The 22,436-nt window shown below is 48.8% G+C and overlaps 1 protein-coding gene and 1 non-coding gene across 2 annotated transcripts in view; one reads left to right on the top strand and one right to left on the bottom strand.

The window, feature by feature from the left end:
• The window catches only part of WSCD2 (WSC domain containing 2), a 132,223-nt gene that overhangs the window by 30,958 nt on the left and 78,829 nt on the right, over positions 1 to 22,436 (bottom strand). The window contains exons 3-4 of the mRNA XM_023559442.2: positions 15,430 to 15,544; positions 12,456 to 12,640 (exon numbers count right to left, since the gene is read on the bottom strand). Coding sequence (XP_023415210.2) covers positions 12,456 to 12,640; positions 15,430 to 15,544 — 300 coding nt within the window. The remainder of the gene's footprint in view (positions 1 to 12,455; positions 12,641 to 15,429; positions 15,545 to 22,436) is intronic.
• On the top strand, positions 2,154 to 2,224 carry TRNAG-CCC (transfer RNA glycine (anticodon CCC)). The gene has a single exon. It is a non-coding gene; the product is annotated as a tRNA-Gly (tRNA).

Raw genomic sequence — 22,436 nt, 5'->3', positions numbered from 1 at the left:
GTAGGAGCCCTGGTGGCACAGTGGTTGAGCACTCGGCTGCTAACTGAAAGGTCAGTGGTTTGAAGCCACCAGCTGCTTTGTGGAAGAACGATGTGGCAGTCTGCTTCTGTAAAGATTTACAGCCTTGGAAATCCTATGGGGCAGTTCTACTCTGTCCTAGAGTTGTTATGAGTCAGAATCACTTGATAGCAATGGGTTTTTTTGGTGTGCAGATGTGTGTCCACTGTCTGCCTGCTCACATGATAAGGCATCTGATGTGGGCATGTGGGTCTGGCTGTGTGCGTCTGACCTCTGCAAGTTTGAGTCTTACCACATGGCATTGACCATGTGGGGACACTCACCCCAAGGGCTCTCTCTAGGTTGCTTGGCAACCAGTTAGCTGATCCGGGGGCTCCCCGCCTCCTTGCAGAGGGTGAGCTGAGCCTCGGCCAACTTCCCACCTGATGGGCTGAATGCCACCAGGGCTTGGCCGTTTCCCAACGATCCTGGAGCAGTCAGCACCTTGGTTCAAAAAAACATGTCGGTTTCCCCCGTGCAGTGCACGGTCACTTCCTGCTCATACCACCAAGAGAGAGTAACAGGAGGGGTGGGACCCTCTGCTGGAGTCCAGTCCAGACTGATGCCTAGAGCATGGGGACCCTCACACCTGCTGCCCATAGCCAAGTACACTGGGGCTCAACTAGTCCTTTTACCACAGTGGCTGCCACACGTGGGTCTCTGTACTGGAGTGTGCATGTCTACCTGTGGCCATGTGAGAGCTGAAACGCGCCTTGGGTGGTCTTTGGGGTCACCTGTCATCAGGGGTCACCTTTGCATTCTCTCACAGACATGACCTCAAGTAACTGAGGGCACTGTGGCATCGCTTAGGGTCCCGTGAGTCCACAGGCTCTTCATCTGGGCTCCCTGGACTGAATGCTCTGGCCTTCTGCTCCCCCAGCCAAGTCTGCTCATAGGCCACATGAGCATGTCTCCAGACAGCCTGATCCCCAATTCTGGTTCGGAAAGAAGCCTGGCACCATCCCAGATGGCCCTTCCCTGGACCAAGAGGCTCAGGATGGAGAGATGAACAGCTCTTGCTGAGAAACAGAGGCGAGCAACTAGAGACTTGAGTTCTAGGCCTGACTTTGCCAGCCAATGTCCACAGGCTGCTTCTCTCTGGAACTCAGTGTCTTCATCTGTAAAATGGGCAGCTCTCCTCCACACAGTGCCCACTGGCAGCTTCACCCTTCCTGACTGTTTGACCAAGTTTCCTCTCCTAGGAGCCTCAGTATCTTCATCTCTAAAATGGAAGGCGTGAAAACTGGGTGGATCATTTCAAGATGGATATAGGTGCATCTAGTGAGCTGTGGACACTGGGAGAGGCTGGCAAAGCTCTGTGGGTCTGTCTGTCTCCTTGTCAGCTGTGCTTAGACCGAAACCGAGAAGGGGGGGAGGAGGTTGACGCCCCACCCTGGCACCTCCACAGGCAATTTCTGTGGCCATCAGGAGGCCAGGCTGCAAGGGTAGAAAGAGGAAGGGAGACTCTGGAAGCCAAGATTGGTCTCCCTTTGACATTTAAGCATCTGCTAATGAGTCCCTGACTCTCCCAGCTTAGAGAAGAGCCCCAGCTGAATGCCCTGAATACCAAATGAAGCAAGGGCTTCAGAGGCCTTAAAGGGCCAGCACAACTGTTTTGAGTCTCTCTTTGGATGAGGTACATGGTGGGGTTGGGGGCTGAAAAGGAGAGAGTGTTTGGGAAGTCAGCTCAGGAAGCAGTTAACCTGTTGGATAGAGGGTCTTCCTACAGCCCAGGCCATTCTACTTTGGAAGGGGGATTGCATGGAGTCACAGAGGGCTTCACAATGTCTGCTGGAAGGTTGGAGAAACTTCTCAGCAAGCAGGGATCCGGGGAGCACTTTGGAGGCCATTTCTCTCTGCAGGTTGCTCTCCATCAACACGGCTTGGTGATCTAACACTGAGAATGTACACAGCAGCCATGACATCGAACACCTCCTACTGCCCTCACTTCCTCCATGGGTTACCTGGTTCTCCCTTTTACGGGTGAGGGGCTCCATGTCCTTATGTCTGAGATTCAAAGAAGCAGCCAGCCAGATTCACCTGACCTTCCCTGCACCTTCCTGTGATGAGAAGAATTTTGGACTTGCACGGCGAGGGCAATGATAGTTCAGTGGCAGAGTTCTCACCTCCCATGCGGGAGACCTGGGTTCGATTCCCAGTCAATGCACCTCATGTGCGGCCACCACCCGTCTGTCAGTGGAGGCTTGGGTGCTGCTGTGATGCTGAACAGGTTTCAGCGGAGCTTCCAGACTACGATGGGCTAGGAAGAAATGCCTGGTAATCTACTTCTGAAAATCAATCAACGAAAACTGTATGGATCACGACAGTTCGAGCCACCATGGAGCGTGGGGATGGCGCAGGACTGGGCAGAATTTCGTCCTGTTGTGCATGGGGTTGCCACGAATCACAGGCTGAACTCTACAGAAGCTGACACCAACAAACAACAAGCAAACAGCAGCAGCAGTGGGCAGATGTCTTCTTATTTGCAAAAAGGCTCTGGTGCCCAGTGGGAGGGGCATTGGCTTTGAAGTCGGCCAGGCCTGGGTCAGACGCTTCATTAGCTGAGAGCCAGTGGCAGATGTCTTCACATCACTGAGCCTCAGTTTCCTCATCTGTAAATGGCATAATTATATCTCCTCTGCTCAGTTGTGGTGGGAGTCCATGAGATAGTATCTTTAAAAGTGTCTGAGACCCAACAAGTGCTCAATCAATGCCTTTTCCATGGCTTATCCATGATACGTGAAGGGTGGCTAGATCTTATGTAGTTGATGATGTCAATATCCCATCAACATGCCCCAGGCACTCAGCATGCCAGTACAGGCTGACAGCCCTACTGCAAACCCTCATGACTTTCCGACTTAGGGTTTTCTATCAGCCTTCGTGAGAAACTGGCTAGAACTTCCAGGGGATTAATCTCAGTCACTCTCAGCTAACAGTGGGTGAGAGGTGCAGGATTAATGCTGGGGCTTCCTGCCCCTCGGGTGGGACAGTTCGGATGCATGCTCTACGCTGTTCCTTAAGCTCTTCAGTGGGGTTAAGGTTCAGTTGTCCTCAGTCATGAGTCCTGCTTTGTAAAGTATCTTGTCTTGGCCTCCTTCCCTTCCTGTCTCATGTTCCCATTCCAGGTGCTTCCTGGGATCACCTCCCAGGCAAACTAGGGCTCACCTCTTTGTCTCGGTGTCTGTTTCTGAGGGAACCCAACTTGAGACATCTTGGATCTTTGAACAGCCATGTTTCATTCACAAGGAAAATCCAGTTTGGGGCCACCGCTTCTCCCAGCTCAGGGTCTGTGTGAATGAAGCCACCTAGAGTTACACAGCGCACAGCCAGAGGGCCAGAGCAGTGGCCCTGAGTGATGTCTCCCTGGTGGCCAATCCTTACTAAATAGTAACACAGTGGTGGTAGTAACAGTTGTTTAAAAACCTGTTGCCGTCGAGTCAATTCCAACTCATAGCAACCCTATAGGACAGTAGAACTTCCCCACAGGGCTTCCAAGGAGCAGCTGGTGGATTTGAACTGCCAACCTTTTGGTTAGCAGCCTGAGCTCTTAACCACTGCACCACCAGGGCTCCAAGCGTTGTTTACCATGTGACATTACTGCTAAGTGTATTACACATATTGTATCTTGATTAATCCTCACAATGAGGTGAAACTATGAGTTAAAAACCCATTGTCATCAAGTCTACTTTGACTCATAGTGACGCTATGTATCACAGAGTAGAACTGCTCCATAGGGTTTTCTTGGTTGTCATCTTTACGGAAGCAGATCACCAGGCCTTTCTTCCGTGGCACCCCTAGGTGGGTTTGAACTACCAATCTTTAGGTCAGCAGTCAAGCGCGAGCCGTTTGCACCACTGAGGAACCTCCAACCTATGGGATAGGCAACACTATTATCCTGATTCTACAGGTAAAGATCTTGAGTCTTAGCAAGATTTGATCCCTTCCCCAGGTCACATAGCTAGTGGGAAACAGAGCTGGGATTTGACCTCCAATCTTGTTGACATCGTATCCTAGTTTCCAACCTCTCCACTATGCTTTCTGCACGAGGTGTGCCCAATTCTAACATGGATGAGCTCCAGAGACCCCAAACCAGCCACTTCTATTTCCCAGAACCCCAATCGGGTCCCACAGCAGGGGTCCGAGGATCACAAAAGCCTATGACCCATATTCTGACAATGTCAGCTCTTCATTGCGAGGCCAGCTGGGATGGTGCGTGACCTTAGCAGCTTGGGCTTTTTCTTAGCGAGAGGCGAGCAGAGCGGCTGTTCATCAACTCTCTTTGCCGGGGGCAGCTGAAGAACACCCTGCAACCAGCCGCAAGTGGCTCTGAAGTCCTATCATCTCTTTGTTCTGAGGCTTCACAAAAATGAGGTAAATGTCACCAAGCATCGGCTTAAAGGCAGGCCTGGAAGAGTTCTCCTTGGTGTGAACGAGGCCACCACCCCCCAGGGTAATTAGGCCAAACTCTACTGCATTAAAGATGCCAGAGAGGAGGAAAGGCAGTGAGCTGGGAGCTGTTAGCAGCTACCTATAATCAGAGAGAGACTGAATTATACAAAGAGCCTAACTGTCCGAGGAGAATTCAAACCAGCTATTTTTAGGCATCACCAAAGGCTCCTGCAGGCTGCTGGAAATTCAAATTGCTTGAATTGGGTGCTGTCCAGAGTGAATTGGAGCCCTGGAGGCGAAGTAGTTAAGAGCTCAGGCTGCTAACCTAAAGGTCAGCAGTTCGAATCCACCAGCCACTCCTTGGAAATCCTATGGGGCAGTTCTACTCTGTACTATAGGGTCACTATGAGTTGGAATCAACTCGACAGCAGCGGATTTGAGTTCTTTTGTTTTTTTTAGGGGGTAATTGGGGCAGTGGTGCCTCAGTGGTGGGATTCGCACTTTCTATGCAGGAGACCCAGGTTCAATTCCCTGCCAAGGCACCTCATGCATAGCCGCCACCCATTTGTCAGTGGAGGCTTGTGTATTGCTATGATGCTGAACAGGTTTGAGTGGAGCTGTCAGGCTAAAATGGACTAGGAAGAAAGGCCTGGTGATCTCTATCCAAAATTCAACCAATGAAAGCCCAGTGGATCACAAGAGTCTGATCCGTAACCAATCATGGAGATGGCACAGGATTGGGCAGCATTTTATTTTGTTGTACATGGGTGTCATGGACTGAATTGTGCCCCCCCAAAAATATGTGTCATCTTGGTTAGGCCATGATTCCCAGTATTGTGTGGTTGCCCTCCATTTTGTGATTGATATAATTTTCCTTTATGTTGTAAATTCTAATCTTTGCCTATGGTTAATGAGGCAAGATTGGATTACATTGAAGAGGATTAGGGTGGGATGTCACACCCTCGCTCAGGTCACACCCCTGATCCAATGTAAAGGGAGCTTCCCTGGGGTGTTGCCTGTGCCACCTTTTATCTTACAAGGCATAAAAGGGAAGGAAAGTGATCAGAGAGTGAGAGACCTCATACCATTAAGAAAGCAATGCCTGGAGCAGGGTGTGTTCTTTGGACCTGGGGTCCTTGCTCTGAGAAGCTCCTTGACCAGGGAAAGATTGATGACAGGGACCTTCCTCCAGAGCCAAAAGAGAGAGAAAGCCTTCCCCTGGAGCTGACACCCTGAATTTGGACTTGTAGTCTACTAGACTGTGACAGAATAAACTTCTCTTTGTTGAAGCCATCCACTTGTGGGATTTCTGTTATAGCAGCACTAGATAACCAGGACAATGGGGTTGCCCTAAGTCGGAATTGACTGGGTGGCAGCTAACAGAAGATGGTCAGCACCATGGACAGCCACCCACGAACCTAACACCTATCTTTCAGGGTAGTTCTAAAGAAACTTGCAACCCAAATCTTGCAAGAATCTTTCAGCCAAATGACATTTCTTGCAACATCCCATAAAGCCCCTGGGAGGAGAGCTACAATTGCTGACACATTTAGCAAAAACTGCTGTGAAAAATGTAATCCTACCAAGAAGGAAGTCCATTTCTCGGTTCTTTTATAACAAGGGCAAAAAGTCCACATGGCTGAGAGTCTGTGTCAAGGTGGAACAGCAGGGTGCCTGCAGACATTAGCTCTGCCAACATTTTAATGTACTCAGGGGTGGCTCATCCAATAGGCAAGGTGAGCACCGTGCTTACCTTGCTTACCATATCATCTGCAGTGAGTGATTTTACATTGTTCACCACATCAAAGATACTGCTTTCAGGTATGGCTGGCATCTGTCTCTCTCCCAACCCCACAGCACCTCCCTACAGAATCAAAGCCTTTTTTCAAAATTACAGTCCCTGACAGGGGCAGATTACCCAACAAGCAAGGTAAACACAGGCTTACTTATGCTTACTTCCTAATCTGAAGGGAACAATTTTACATGTTTTTCATTGTTCACTACATTGAAATTGTTCCCTACAGATTAGGAAGCCCAGGCTGACCTTGCTTATTGGGTGATCTGCCTGTGAATGTGCTCGCTACTGTAGGAGCATCCCGTCACCTCAAACATGCAGGCCGGCTCACCATGTGAGCTTGATGCCCTGCCCCAGTGGTGCCTGGGAGATAATAAGTCTCCCTTGAATCTCAGAATCATTAAGGGTTCTGGGCCACTGCTCAGGGAAACACAATTAGGACACAGTGTTAATACCAACTAATGACTCTCCCAGTGGAATCTGGGCTCCACTGGACCTGTTTCCTGGAGTGTTTGCTCATTTCTCTACCTGCAGCAGTCAGTGCTGGGATCATGTTCAGGGACTTAGAAGGCCTCCCTTTCTGATTACTTCTGTATAAACCAGATCCCAGGCATGGGAAGCCGAATGCGCTACTGGATCAGAGCAAGAATGTTGGAGATTCTGCATTGACTTAAGAGTCAGGAAGCAAGGCAGGAGAGATCAGGGATCAGGGCAGGACGGAGTTAAGCTGGAGCCAGGGAGTTCCCCTACAAAAGGGGACATGGTTCCTGAATGCAATCCAAGAGGTCAATTCAAGAGGTCAAGGTAGTGAGAGGCAACCAGGACTGCGAGTCCAGAGACTGGGGTCCATGCTCTGACCCTAAGAAGCACCATGACCTTGGGAAAACCATGCCTCCCCATTATTTCCTGAAATTGTCTCTAGGCTGCTGCATACTCTATTCCATTCGCCTAGATTTCTCTTCCACCCCTTAGTGGCTTGTCTTGAGTCTGCGTTTCCTACCTTCCTTCATCAGGCAAAATCCTATGCACTTTCAAGACCCTAATCAAATGCTCCCTCCTGTGAAGTCTCCCCCAGGGCTGCTTCTGCTCTCTGGGCTTCTATGTCTACATGTGTAGAGTGGAGACATAGGTGAGGAAGGTCTTCCAACACATCATTCAACTCATGGCCTCTGCTGCCTCTGGACTTCTGCTCATGGCTAGAATGCACAGCTCTCCCTTTTTCCCTGGAAATCTCCCTAGAATGAGATTCAGCTCAAATGCTGCTTTCTCTCTTTGCTCCTACAAGAGTCCCCATCACATATCCCCATGCTTGAACTGATCCCACTGGTCTTGGCTCTGTCTCCCCACTAGACAGTGAGCTCCTTCAGGGCAGGGTTCTTGTTAGGTGCTGTCGAGATGGTTCTGACTTATAGCGACCCTATATACTAAAGAATCAAACACTGATTGGTCCTGTGCCATCCTCACAATCATTGCTGTGTTTGAGCCCACTGTTGCAGCCACTGTGTCAATCCACCTCGTTGAGGGCCTTCCTCTTTTTCAATGACCCTCTACCTTACCAAGCGTGATGTTCTTCTCCAGGGACTAGTCCCTCCTGATAACATGTCCAAGTACATAAGAAGTCTTACCATCCTCGCTTCCAAGGAGACTCTGGCTGTACCTTTTCCAAGACAGACTTGTTCATTCTTCTGGCAGTCTGTGGTATATGCAATATTCTTCACCAACACCGTAATTCAAAGACATCAATTCTCCTCCTTCGGTCTTTCTTATCCATTGTCCAGCTTTTGCATGCATATAAGATGACTGAAAATACCATGGCTTGGATCAGGTGCGCCTTAGTCCTCAAAATGACATCTTTGCTTTTCAACACTTTAAACAGATTTGCCCAATGCAATACGTCATTTGATTTCTCGACTGCTGCTTCCATGGGTGTTGGTTGTGGATCCAAGTAAAATGAAATCCTTGACAACTTCAATCTTATCATGATGTTGCTTATTGGTCCAGTTGTGAGAACTTTTGTTTTCTTTATGTTGAGGTGTAATCCATACTGAAGGCTGTGGTCTTTGATCTTCATCAGTAAGTGCTTCAAGTCCTCTTCGATTTCGGCAAGCAAGGTTGTGTCCATCTGCATAACGCAGGTTGTTAATGAGTCTTCCTCCAATCCTGATACCCCGTTCTTCTTCATATAGTCCAGCTTCTTAGATTATTTGCTCAGGATACGGATTGAATAAACATGATGAAAAGATACAACCCTGATGCACACTTTTCCTGATTTTAAACTACACAGTAACCCCTACTTCTGTCTGAACAACTGCCTCTTGATCTATGTCCAGGTTCCACATGAGCACAATTAAATGTGTTCTGGAATTCCCATCCTTCACCATGTTATCCATAATTTGTTATGATCCACACTGTCAAATGCCTTTGCATAGTGAATAAAACACAGTAAATATCTTTCTGGTATTCTCTGCTTTCAGCCAAGATCCATCTGACATCAGCAATAATATCCCTTGTTCCACGTCCTCTTCTGAGTCTGGCTTGAATTTCTGGCAGTTCCATTGATGTACTGAAGGCAGGGACTGGGCTTTATTCCCCCGAGTCCTTTGTGCTCAGTCCACCTGAGAGCTCACTGAGTGACTGTTGGTAGAATGGATGGTCCCAGTGTTTTCTCCGTACACCACGTTGCCAACTGGGAGCTCACCAGGAGTTTCAACTTGACACACTGCCAACCATCTGTCTCTTTACCCAAGTCACCTCCATTTTCATACCAACCATAGCAGCCTTGAGGTTAATAAGGCTTAGATTCTTCTGGAGCCTGCAGCTGAAAGTGCCCAAGCTTCAAACCTTGCACAGGTCACGATTATGCTCACTGCCTTTCAGAACGATGGTGGTGGACTTAAGAGAATCCACAACTTCACTTAGTAGAAACAAAAATCTCTCCTCTTGTACACATGGGGTCGCCATGAGTTGGAACTGGTTCAATGGCAATGAGCTTTTTTTTTTTTTTTTGCTTGTACATAAATACAAAGATGCTTTTCTCTGATGGGGCAAAACACCACCCAAGATAATTTTGGCACTGCAGAGGTTGGCAAGATGAGGGCACATTCTGGCTAGTCTCAGGGGCTCCTCTCCAGCAACACCACTCTCCCAGCCCTCCCTCTGCTACAAGGCAAAATACACCTGACTGTAACAAAAGCTAGCGAGCTCTGTATGTGAAGGCTCTTATTTCAGCGGATTGAAATACCTTTGATGGTCCATGACCGAGGGTTATTTTAACAGGTGATCACAATAGTGTGTGTGCACATGCGCGCGCGCGAGAGAGAGAGAGAATGGAAGAGAGTGTCCGGATTATCCAGCCAATCTGAACGTTATCCGAAAGGCAAAAGCTCTGGCTAATGCCCAGCTAATGGCAGGCACAGCCCAATTCCTCTTATCTGTCTCAGCCTCATCCACTATGACGTTTGCTACCAGCAGTTTCCCCCTTGACTTTAAGGCCATCCCTTTAGATTGCCAAAATGTCACCATCAGAATAACATGTATGTTGGCATAAGGGTATCGGTAACGAAGATGACAAATCTGGCACCAAATTAAAAACGCACTACACTTCTGGCCAAACCAGAAGCCTGCTGCGTGGAGCTTCCCCAGCCTGGCTTCCACACACCACCTCTGCCCCCGGCCAGCCTTCAGAGCAGGGGGAACTGAGTCGACCATGGGGCGGTAGATGATGGAGTCTGTCTGTAGAAACCAGTCTGTCTGCAAACTGGTGGCACTGCTCCACCCTACTGCGGAACAGAGCTTCAGAAATATGAGATTTACTAAACTGAACACATGATCAAGCAAACCAACAAAGAATCTTCACACAAAATTCACAGGGGAGAGGACTTTTTCTGCACGCAGGCAGGTGAGACCTTCCTGTCTAATCCACCTGTCGGGAGGAGTCTACAACCTGGGAAGGCAGTGGCAGCTCCACTGAGCTCTTCTGTGGTTATTGTCTGGTGCCGTCGAGTCAATTTTGACTCATAGCAACCCCATGTGACAGAGTAGAACTGCACCGTGGAGTTTCCTAGGCTATAATCTTTACAGAAGGAGTCCTGGTGGCACCGTGGCTAAGTGCTCGACTGCTAACCAATAGGTTGGCTGTTCATACCTACCAGTCACTCCTTGGGAGAACCATGAGGCAGTCTGCTTCCATAAAGATTCACAACATTGGTGACCTTATGGAGCAGTTCTACTCTGTCCTATAGGGTCACTATCCGTCGGAATTGACTCGATGGTGACGCGTTTGGTTTTTGGAATCTTTACAGAAGCAGATGGCCACGTCTTTCTCCCGCTGTTCCTCTGGTGGTTTGAACCATCAACCTTTTGGTTAGCAGTCAAGCACTTAACCTGTGCACCATGAGGGCTCCTTCTGCTGAGGTCTGAGGCCTGATTATTCAGTGTGGTCCACGGACCCGCAGCCTTGCATCACCTGCAAGCTCCTTAGAAATGCCGGATGGCACCCAGAGCTACTCAGACAGAACCTGCATTTTAACAAGATTCTCAGGGGATTTGCCAGCACACTTGAATTTGGGAAGCGTTGCCCACAGGGAGCCAGATGTGGTCGTGGATTCCTGCCCCTGTCCAGGGCTGCATCAGGTAGACAACCACGAGAAAGCTCAGCCCCTCTATCTTTTGTCAAGCCTATTCGTTTTTTGTTTTGTTTGTTTTTAGGTCTGAAGGTCACCTGTGTGACCTTGGGCAGGTTTGCTTAAGTTCTTTAAGCCTCAGTTTCCTTACTGTAAAATGAGGATAATTTAACAATGGTTAGTTGTTAGTTGTTGTGGATTCTAGCTCATGGGGACCCCACGGGTGCAGAGTAGAACTGCTCCACAGGGTCTTCAAGGCTTTCAGAAGCGGATCACTAGTCCTGTCTTCCAAGGTGCCTCTAAGTGGGTATGAACTTCAACCTTTAGGTCTGTAGTCCAGCGTTTCACCATTTGGGCCACCTAGGGACTCCTGTGAACAATGGTAAAAACCCAACACCAAACCCGTTGCCATCGAGTCCATTCCAACTCATAGCGGCCCTATAGGACAAAGTGTAACTGCCCCATAGGGTTTCCAAGGAGCACCTGGTGGATTTGAACTGCCAACCTTTTGGTTAGCAGCCGTAGCTCTTAAGCACTATGCCATCGGGGTTTTCATTAACAATGGTACTTACCTGAAAAGGCTGCAGGAAAGGTAAACAGGTAAATGAAATCAGGTGTGCAATGGGCTTAGCACAGTGCCTGGCACACAGTAGGCCTTGATGAACAGTTTTTAATGGTTATTATCCCCCTACACACAGAAGAGGGAGCAATTCTCAATCTCCTCTCCTCTCTTATTTGTTCACCCCCTCCTTCCCCCAGTGTGGAAACCGGAGAGCTTTTCCAACACGATTCAACCCAGATCGCTGACACACGAGGGATGGATTCTCTCTATGGGAGCTCTAAAGACACAAGCTCTGGAGTTGGTTTAAATCCTGGCTCTGCTGCTTACAAGCTATGTGATACTGAGTCTCAGTTTCCTCATCTGTAAAATGGGCACAGGTAAATGTTGTCATTGTTAGGTGCTGTGGAGTCGATTCCGACTCACTGTGACCCTATGTGACAGAGTAGAACTGCTGCACAGGGTTTCCCAGGCTGTTATCTTTATGGGAGCAGACCGCCGGGTCTTTCTCCCAAGGAGCCACTGGGTGGGTTCAAACTGACAACCTCTCAGTTAGCAGCCCAGTGCTTAACCATTGTGCCACCTGGGTTCCTGCTCATAGGTAAATGATAGTGCCTGTTTCAGGGGTCACTGTGAGCGTTAGATGTGCTAATCCATAGAAGGCGTTTAGAAAAGGACTGTCTGCTGTTGTTATCATCATCGTCATCAGCATCACTAGAAGCAAGCTGCTCTCAGAAAACCAGGAAGCACAGGCCAAGCTCAGACTCCAGCTCAGTTTGGGAAATGGGGAGGTAGGTGAGAATGAGGGGGTGCAGCTGGTTCAGGAGGGGAGGGAGAGAAGAGAGGGCGTGGAAATGTTCAAACTACCTGGAGCAGGGATGGGGTGGCCTGAAGGACGGGTCAGGGGGTAGGGTGCTGGGGAGCCATGGAAGGCATCAGGCAGACATGCAGGGATCTGCTGAGGGGTGAGGTGCCCTCACTGGGGGCGAGGGTCCTGGGAGGAGCAACGGGGGACAGCGGCCGACTCACGTACACCTGCGGGCCGACTCCTGGGCCAGCTGCAGTCGGTAGATGGAGAGGCGGTTGGCACCACCACACACGTTGCTCCGCTCGCCCTTGCACTCCATGTCACACTCGGCCTCGCTCACGTTGGCTGCCTGGATCTTGTGGCCACAGTAGCACTCGGCGCCGAACTCCAGCCCAGCATACAGGTAGCCCCTGTGTGAGGCTGCTGTCAGGCACCTCGGGACAGGGAGACTCACCTGTGTTGAGACCCGGGGGATGGGAGGGCTCCAGGGGACAGGGAGATCCCAGGGGGAGTGGGAGACATCAGAGAAGTGGTGGGAGATGGGAGAGACAGGGAGAGCCCAGGGGATAGGAGACCCAACCAAGCTGGAGGCTTCATAGAAGGAGACTTCTAGGGGACAGGGAGACCCCAGAAAAGTGGTGGAAGATGAGGGAGACAGGGAGACCCCAGGGGACAGAGAAATCCCAGGGGAGATGGGGACACAAGGGAGAGGCAGGAAACACTGGAAGGAGGATAGGGGAGACACTGAGGGGGACAGGGGAGGCCTTCAGAGGCAGGGAAACCCAAGGAGATCTGGGAAACAGGGATGCTACAAGGGACAAGGACCCTGGGCTGTGGTAAGGAGGCCCCAATAGGGGTCAGTGAGGATGAGGGGTGAGGAAGTCTGCTGGGGCACAGGAAGTCTGCTGGGACACAGGAAGTAAGCCCAAGGGGGCATACAGGGAGGCCTCTGGGGGAACAGGAAGACCTAGAGAAGGGACAATACCCCAGGGGGGAGAGCAGTAGTCAGGTGAGCCCACCCACCTGCCTTTACCCCTGCCTGATGTCTTATGCCCCCACACACCTACTCACATAGACACCATGTCCACACTCACGCCCACCTGTACACAACTCCAGCCACACAGTACACTTGTCTACACACACCCACACACACACATGCACGTGGGTCCTTTGGCCCCGCTCCACCCCACTCTTGCTCTGCCCTGGCTGGAGACATCGAAGACACGAGAGAGTCCTGTCTCCAGAGTTCAGTCCCTCCCTTTATCCCAGGAAGACACTTTCACGTCCCTTGAGAGTATCTGGGGCAAGGGGAGGAAGGATGGGTACCTCAGCGGGGAGGCGGGGACTCATATGTCCCCTTGGAAGATGGCAAAACCAGGGTCACATACCCAGCCAAGTAAAAAATTCCTCCCCCTAAAAAAGACAATCAATCCATCCTGGCTGCCTGAACTACCCAGGCACTGCAGGGTTTTCAGCTTTTTTTTTCTTCCATAGCCATGGGATCCTTCCCTAAAAAGGGCTTTGGAGACCCACTCTGTAAACAGAGGGAAGGGGGCAGGGAAGGAAGAACAACCTCGCTTGGCCCCTTGCCCACGGCAGCCTCTGAGGAATTCTCCAGAATCATGGGGGCTCCTTGGGGAGCAGCCTGGAAGCCACCGGTCTCGCGAGGCAGCATCAATGGGAACGGTCAGCCACCACTTCACTCTGGGCTGTGTGGTGCTGGCTGGAGACAGGCCCACTGGGACTCGTACCTCCACACACCTGGCTACTGGAACAGCACCTGGCTTTGTCCAGTCCATATGCTCACCCGGGCAGACACAGCAAGTGGCCCTTAAATGGACAGGGCATCTTGATGTCTGAACCCTACCAAAATCTTGGGGCTGGGGCAGACCTTCTTCCACCTGTCTCTCTCAAGCCTTGCTTTTCCAGTGTTCCTGAAGGTCTTCCTCCTATGATGGGACCCACTGATAGAAGCAAAACTTCACAAGAAAAGGGCCCAGCGAGTGTTATCAATTCTAAAGCAAGAAAGAATGAAGTCTGAGGTGGAGGCCCATCCAGAATAGGACTTAGTGACTCATTTCTAATGAATAGAATGTGGTGGAAGAGATGGTACGTGACTTCCAAAGCTAGGTGTCACAGACATTGTGGCTTCTTCCTTCCTCTCCCTCTTGGCTCGTTCACTCTGGGGGAAGCCAGATGCCACGTCGTGAGGATACTCAAGTGGCCTTATGGAGAGATCCAGGCAGTGAGAGACTGAGGCCTCCAGCCAACAGCCATGTGAGTGAGCCATCTTGGAAGACGCAGTTGAGATGGGAAGATTTTGTGACCTTTAGAGTTGACTGGCTGGGAGTTTGAAGCCTTTTCAAAAGCTACTACAAGATCAAGGGACCCAGGGGAAGGAGGGAAGGTCAGCTTAGCCCCACAGTGACTCCCGGGACAGCAATCCTGGCCTCGCTGCTGCCCAGGCCTGGCCTGTGGGCTGTGCCCCTGCTCATCAGTCTTTTGAGGGCCTCATCATTCTTGGAAAGTCAACTTCCTTCCCAAACCCCTTTCTTCTGGTGCATGTTCTAATGAGAAACATCGTCGTAGCCTTACACTGTCTAGACAGGTTGGTCCTTCTCCCTGGGAGAAAAACAATAAGTGCCCTTGAGACCCAAGCCCTGCCACATCCTTCACATGGACGCCCCCACACCTCACGTCTACACACTCACATCTGCACACACATGCACACCCAACTGTGCATTTCCAAGTTGTTTCCACTTCCTCACCACTTCAGCACAATCTTGCACATCCAACAATGCAATCACAAGACACCTGTACACACAAACACAATTCTGGGCCCTTCACAAAGACTCGGGCACTCAGATATTATTATTTAAAGATAATTATGTATTGGCCTTAATCTCACAATCATAACCAGCCCTGGCAACACTCACATAACTATACATTCATTCCCAGGCACAGTCTTACACAACTGCACAATCACAAACTCCCACAGACCAATTCCCAACTGCTCATTTGCACACATGTACTTGTGCGTGTGCACACACACACACACACGCCCTTGCATCACCCTTTCCTAGTGGCCACTTGCTCGCGCTCCAATATACCCTTCCATGGAAAAGGAAAGGACGCCCCAGACAGGAACCTGAGAAGAAAGGGTCTGAGATGAACGGAGCCTGGGACGTCGGAGCCCTACCGTTCCGCACAGTTGTCCTGGCAACGGAAGACGGTCATCTTTTTGTAGTCGAAAAAGGACACGCCTCGCAGAGCCCGACTCTGGGTGTCATCCAGATAGCAGCCGATGTACTTAGCTTTGGGGAGAGGACAAAAGTCAGATGAGGCTGGAGGCAGAGCTGAAAGGGCACAGGGGAAGCTTCCCTAAGGCTCTGTGGCCTTGTTGACTTTTTGGTACCAATTCCTTCCTATGAGGAGAAAACCAGTAACAAGAGAGACTGAAATTCATGTGCCTTGGCAGAACCTGGTCCAATAAGGGCAGTGGAGTCCACTGGGTACAGCTGTGTGCCCTGGAGGCCAACAGAGAGGAGGGGACCCTTCTGTGGCCAGGGCCACAGCCAGGCTCTGGGCTATACCGGTGGCATCTAGGCACCCAGAAACCCAAGCCAAAGTTATTCCCTAAGCACCAAGTAGAACTTCTTGTCTCTCCTAGGATGCATGCCATATTAAGACAGCTCTGATGTGCCTGGCATTTGACAGCATGTTCCCATTTCTGTAAGTTGCCTTAAGATATTTATTTGTTCTTAGAAAGTACACTAGACTTGGATATCTCAAGGTCTAGGTCCTTCTGCCACCTCCTAGCCACCTCCTAGTCTAGGGACTTTAGGCCAGTTAATCTCTCTGAGTCGGAGTCTGTAGAGTGAGGATGGATGGTTAAAACGAAAGGGCACAAGTAACGCTTCTATCATAAAACCAAAAACCCTGTTGCCATCGAGTAGATTCTGACTCATAGAGGCTTGAGCTGACTCATAGAGAACTGCCCCATAGGGTTTCCAAGGCTGTGATCTTTACAGAAGCAGACTGCCACACCTTTCTCCTGAAAGGAACCATGGACCTTCTGCTTAGCAGCTGAGTGATTAACCACTGTGCCACCAGAACTCTGTTTCTATCATACTGTCTTACATATAATAGGCACAGAGTTAAAGTGAGTGGAATAAGAAACTGACCATTCACAGTGCTGTGCACCGGACTTTACAGTTTGCCTATATTGTGAGCCAAGGCGAATGTTTCCACTCCCTAAAAAACTTTCAATTATGTAAAACAATTCTTCAATTATAAACCATACACTTGGTTTTCTTAAAGTAGTCAACATGTTCCTGTACTTTCATGGTAAATAGTAAATCACACATAGGGATTAGGACTTTACAGTTTACAAAGTCTTTTTCTGTATGTTCTTAAAAATGTTATTATTATTAGCTGGGTACTTTGCTACGTGCTTTATACAATTGTCTTACTGGATCCCTAAAATGAGAAACTTGAGGCCCAGAGAGATTAAGTCACTTGCCCAAGGTAACACAGCTTGAAAGTGTGGAGCCAGGATTGGCCCCAGGTAATCTGGCTCCAGAGCCCATGTTTTGAACAACTGCTTGCTTCTGCTTCAACCAGAGGGTCTTTGCAGTGCCCCATGTCAAGTGGGACGCAGTGGCATCTCATGCTCTTTCCTTAGATGAATGAACTGAGGCCCAGAGAGGGTAAATGGCTCTCCCAAGATCCACGGCTCATCGGCGGCAGGATAAAGATTTAAACCCAGGTCTGTGGGACTCCAAACCAGTGCTTTCTACTACTCCCCTGGAAGCAACTGGAGGCTGACCGAGGGATCCAGCCAGCCCTCAGAATTAAACGGCCTCTCGGGAATGATTACGGGAAATACTAAATGCCACTGATCACTTCCCTGGCTAGGCTGTTGTTTGGTTTGAACTGTGGGCTCCTGGGCTCCCCTCACTCAGGGTGGAGAGAAGGATTCAGCAGAGGATGGCAGCGTGTCGCTGAGCTGCTGCTTCCCCTCCATGCCACCTTGTTGCTGCAGCATTTCCCAGCCCCTTTGGATTTGTTTCATATGACAGAGGTGATATGGTCGATTAAGAATCCAAAAAACCAAAACCAATCCTGTTGCTGTCAAGTTGATCCCAACTCATAGCGACCCTATAGGACAGGGCAGAACTGCCCCATAGGGCTTCCAAGGCTGTAACTTTACAGAAGCAGACTGCCACATCTTTCTCCAGCAGAATGTCTGGTGGATTAGAACTGCCAACCTTCCAGTTGGCAGCCGAGCACTTAACCATTGCACCACCAGGGCTCCTTCGGCTAAGAATGGTCCACCCTTATAAGAAACATCACGTCCCCTGGAGCAGGCGCATCAGCGGGTGATGGCTCTGGAGAAGGCCACACCCTGTCACTGTGGTCGTTCACAGACGTTTGCTCTGCCTATCTCAGAGGGAATCACAGACCCGTGGTCGGGGGCAGGGTGCTGCTCACATCTGAGCAGGGAGAGAGAAGTCTTATGGGCCACGTTGGTGAGGGTTTCACATGAATTTTAGCTCACCAGCAGACAGTGTCCACAGATGTATTATAGGAGGTGCAGGAGGAGAAAAAAAGAAGAGGTTATAGGAGGGAGGCAGAGAAGGGAGAATGGGAAGGAGGGAGGGAAGAGAAGAGGAGAAAAAGTTGGTTTGTTTTGGCAGAATGAGGTCTTTGTCATTAGATCAACAGATATTGTGTGTGTGTGTGTGTGTGTGTGTGTGTGTGTGTGTGTGTGTGTGGCAGGGAGGAGAAGAGAGGTAGAGAGAAAACAAAACTACCACATGTTGACCGCCTCCTATGTGGCAACCACTTTACTATGGGCCATTTTTTTTTTTTTTTAGTTCGATCCTCCCAACTTTCTTATTAACCCATTTTATAGACCAGGAAACCGAATGCAGTGACAATTACATCTGGTGGCACAGTGGTTAAGCATTTGGCTGCTAACCAAGAGCTTGGCAGTTCAAATCCACCAGCCACTCCTTCGAAACCCTATGGGGCAGTTCTACTCCGTCCTATAGGGTCGCTATGAGTTGGAATAGATAGCAGCGGGTTTTTCTTTTTTTTTTTTTTAAACGGGCCTTAGAAGCAAATCTTTTTTTTTTTTTTAGAAGCAAATCTTAGTTTTGGTGTATGGTATATGTTCTGGCTGGCAACTACTCAGGTTAATTCTGTTTTTCCTCTTTTCTAAACGGAATTAAAAAAAAAAAAACTGCTGCTGTCAAGTCGATTCCGACTCACGGTGACCCCCATGTGTGTCAGAGTAGAACTGTGCTCCACAGGGTTTTCAATGGCTGGGTTTTTGGAGGTGGATCTCCAAGCCTTTCTTCTGAGGCACCTCTAGGTGGATTCAAACCTCTAACCTTTCAGTTAGCAGCCAAGTGTGTTAACCACTGGCACCACCCAGGGACTAGAAGCTAAGTAATCTGCCCAAGTTCCTACAGCTTGTGTCTCACTTAAAACGGAAGCCCAGGCCTACCCTTCACCACTGAGCACAAGATTTCTTGGGAAGGTTTCACTTCCTTTGGGCCCAGAGGCCTCAGGATCATAAAGAGCACACGGAGACCTGCCAGGGGAGGAAGGCTCAGACCCTAGACATGCTAAGTTTAGAGTCGGATGTAGTATGACTTTGGGTGGTTTCACCTTGGGGTGACGGTAGGTGCATTTTGGCTACATGTGGGACAGGAGATTTTGTTAGATAAGGAGATTTCTAGAACGAAATGCGTGGGAATGAGAGTGCATGTGTGTGGACATATGCATGTTCACTGTGAACTAATGTGAGAATTATACTGAGTATTTACCATATGCCAAAACTAAGATTCACTTCCAAGGCAGACAGCCGTAATAGTCAGGTGAAGGGGTGGACTGTAACGGGGACTGTTTGTGTCTTCAAAGTGCCCCCCTTCCTATTTTTCTGACAACAGATCTTACTGCCTGGCCACGTGAGAGATACTGACCTTGGCGGAGCCAATCATATTGTCCACCCCGCCAGCCACAGTGATCAGTCCAGGGAAGGGCACATGACCTATTCTTTGGATTCGTACAGCTTGAAGCTTAGAGAGAGAACTCTGTTTTGCTAAGCTATGATGTTGGCATTCTTTTTGCCCAGAACTATCAACAGCCACAACTGGCACTAAAGTCAGCCTATGCGGGAGAAGAAACACGCTAAGTCAGACACAAGCAGAGATGAAAGTGAGAGACAGAGGTCCCAAATAATTTATTTTAAAATCCAGTCTAGTACAGATTATTTTGTAGTTTGATGACATAACCCAATACATTTTTCTCTTTAGCTTAAGCTGGTTCAAGCTGGGCTTTTGTCCTTTGCCACCAAAGGAACACTGACTAATACACTGATCCTCAGAGAGGCTAAGTAACTTGCCTAAGTCCACCTAGCTCAGACCAAATTCAAGTCCAGGCCTGTCTGCTCCAAAGCTCCCCTTCCCATGCACCACACTGAGTCTCTGCTTGGTGGAGGACTTCTCCATCCTTGGCCAGCCCAGAGTAGGGGGATGCAAGAGAGAAGGTCCCTTGGTAGAAGAGGTGGGCTTTGACTACCACCTGACCCAAAGCCTGGGTTCTCAAATGCTGGCCACCTTGAAGCTAGAATATATGAAGGCAAACATGGCGTCAGGATTGGAAGAAGACTCGTTAACAATCTACAATATGCAGATGATACAACATTGCTTGCTGAAAATGAAGATGACCTGAAGCACATATCGATGAAGGTAGAAGACTATAGCCTTCAGTATGGCTTACACCTGAACATGAAAAAAAAATACTCACCAATGGACTGATAAACAACATCATGATAAATGAAGAAGAAATTGAAGCTGTCGATGGTTTCATTCTACATGGATCAACAATCAACATCCATGGAAGCTGCTGTCAAAAGATCAAATGACATGTTGCATCGGGCAAATCTGTGGCAAAAGACCTCTTCAAAGTTTTAAAAAGCAAGGATGTCACTTTGATGACTAAGGTGCCTCTCACCCGAGTCATGGTCTCTTCAATCTCCTCATGCACATGAAAAGCTGGACAATGAAAAAGGAAGACAGAGGAAGAACTTATGCTTTCAAATTGTGGTGTTGGCAAAGAACACTGAATATACCATGGACTGCCAGAAGAAGAAACAAATCAGTCTTAGAAGAAATACAACCAGAATGTTTCTGACAAGCGAGGATGGTGAGACTTACTTTGGAAATATTGTCCCTAGTAAAGAGCATCATGTTTGGCACAGTAGAGAGTCAGTGACAGCAAGGGAGACCCTCAGTGAGATGGACGGACACAGTATCTGCAACAATGGACTCAAAATAGCAGCATTCGTGAAGATGTTGCAGGACCTGGCAACCTTTCAATCTGTTATACGAAAGGTTGCCATGAGTTCAACAACAACCCCTCCAACCTTCTTGTCAGGCCTCAGGCTGAGATGCTCTTCAGGACAAGTGCTCAAAGACTTGCTGAATGAACAAATGACCCTCCATTTCCTTATCTGTCAACAAGAGGGAGAAAAGGCTACGTGGTCCTTCAGTAACACTCTGGAGAAATGTTGGCATGTTACACATAAAGGCCTGTGTGGGTCAGGACGTGACTATGGAGTTGGTCTCCTCTCAGTCCGAGGAAAGGTGTGGTGACTCCTTCCCCACTGACCCACCAGTGTGGGCTGCGGCCAATGGAACCATCGTCCCTGGAGTTTCATTCTCCCACTGAGCTCAGCAGCGGCTACTGCACTAAAACCATTTTCCCACGGCCCTGCCTTCAAATTCTGCTGTGGCTGCAGAAGCTCTTGGAGACGAGAAGATGACGTATGTAAAACAGGGACAAAAAATTGAGGGCAGATTAATGGTCGAGTTCACACGGTCTATCAGCTTGTCTCTGCAGCAATCCAAATACTGCTAACATGGCAATGTCACCCCGCCAGGCTATTTATCTCAGGCACAGACACCAGCCTGGGGTGAGCCCAGAGGAGTGCACACATCTGCAAAGAGCCCTCCTGAGGGGGCTTTTCCTTTGTTTCTTTCCTTGACTTTTTTCTTTCTCTCGCTTCCATCAGTCTTCCTTTTCATGAAATTTTGCCTCTTCAATAAAGGTAATTTGCTAAAGTGCAGCTAAACGTGAAATAGTTCTTATTCCTTTTTATGGATTGTTTGTGAGTATATTCAAAGAGGAGGTGTCCCTGTGTCCTGCAAGGAGGGCAGCTTTGGAGGCAACCAGATCTGGGTTTGAATCCTGAGTGTGAATCTGCAGTAGGCATGCAGCATTATTCAAGCTCTCTGAGTATTTAAGCTTTTTTTGTGCCATCTCTATCCTACAGGGGGACTATGAGTCAAAACTGACTCGATGGCAACAGGTTTGGTTTGGCTTTTGGTGCCATCTGAAAAATGGCACAAAAATCCTCCCAAGGGTAATGTTAAGACTGAGCATAAGTAAGGTCAGTCTACGTATTGAGCCTAATGATTGTGCTAAGAGTCTGGCACGGACTTAGAAACTCAAGAAATGGTTATTTTCTTGCTGGGCATGTCTATAGCATTCTGGAAGGTGGTCCCTCGGGCTGACCACTCGGTGCCGTCTGCATTTCCTTGCACAGGGAAAGGGATTTCCTTTTCACAGCGAGGCTTCCCTGGGGCAGATGGATACATCTTTCACTTTGGTCAAGGCCCACAGATCCTACAGACTCAACTACCTCTTCCCCCGGGAAGCCAGCTGTGATATACCCCCATGACTGACCGGGGTCCCAAATTCCCCTGGTTTACCCCAACATTACACTTTTTGAAAATGTTTTCCAAGCACTTTGCAGTATTTTTTTTTATTTCTAACTGGAAACAGCTTAGGCTCATTGTAGAAGAATTTTTCATGAAATGAAAAAGTACTGTAATGGAGGAAAGCAGGGTACAATCCTATATACACAGAACACATGTCTCGGAAATACATATGTAAAAGAGAAAGGAAGGTAATATGCCAACAGTGTTAACTGTGGCTGTTGTTGGATGGTGGGGTTCTGGGTCAATTTTTATTTTCATCTCCTTTTCTATGCATTCTAACTTTTCTACAATGAGCATGTGTGACTAGGAAAAAAGTTGTTTTTTGAAAATAAAATGATCCTTTTACCCGTCTGTCTTCCCCCAAAGGGCTATGAATATTCCTCATGAGGAAGAACTTTGAATAATTTCCTGT

This window comes from Loxodonta africana, chromosome 19 (assembly GCF_030014295.1).
Source record: "Loxodonta africana isolate mLoxAfr1 chromosome 19, mLoxAfr1.hap2, whole genome shotgun sequence".
Lineage (NCBI taxonomy): Eukaryota > Metazoa > Chordata > Mammalia > Proboscidea > Elephantidae > Loxodonta > Loxodonta africana.
Note: the sequence above shows the minus strand (reverse complement) of the source record. Positions and strands in the feature narration are given on the sequence as shown.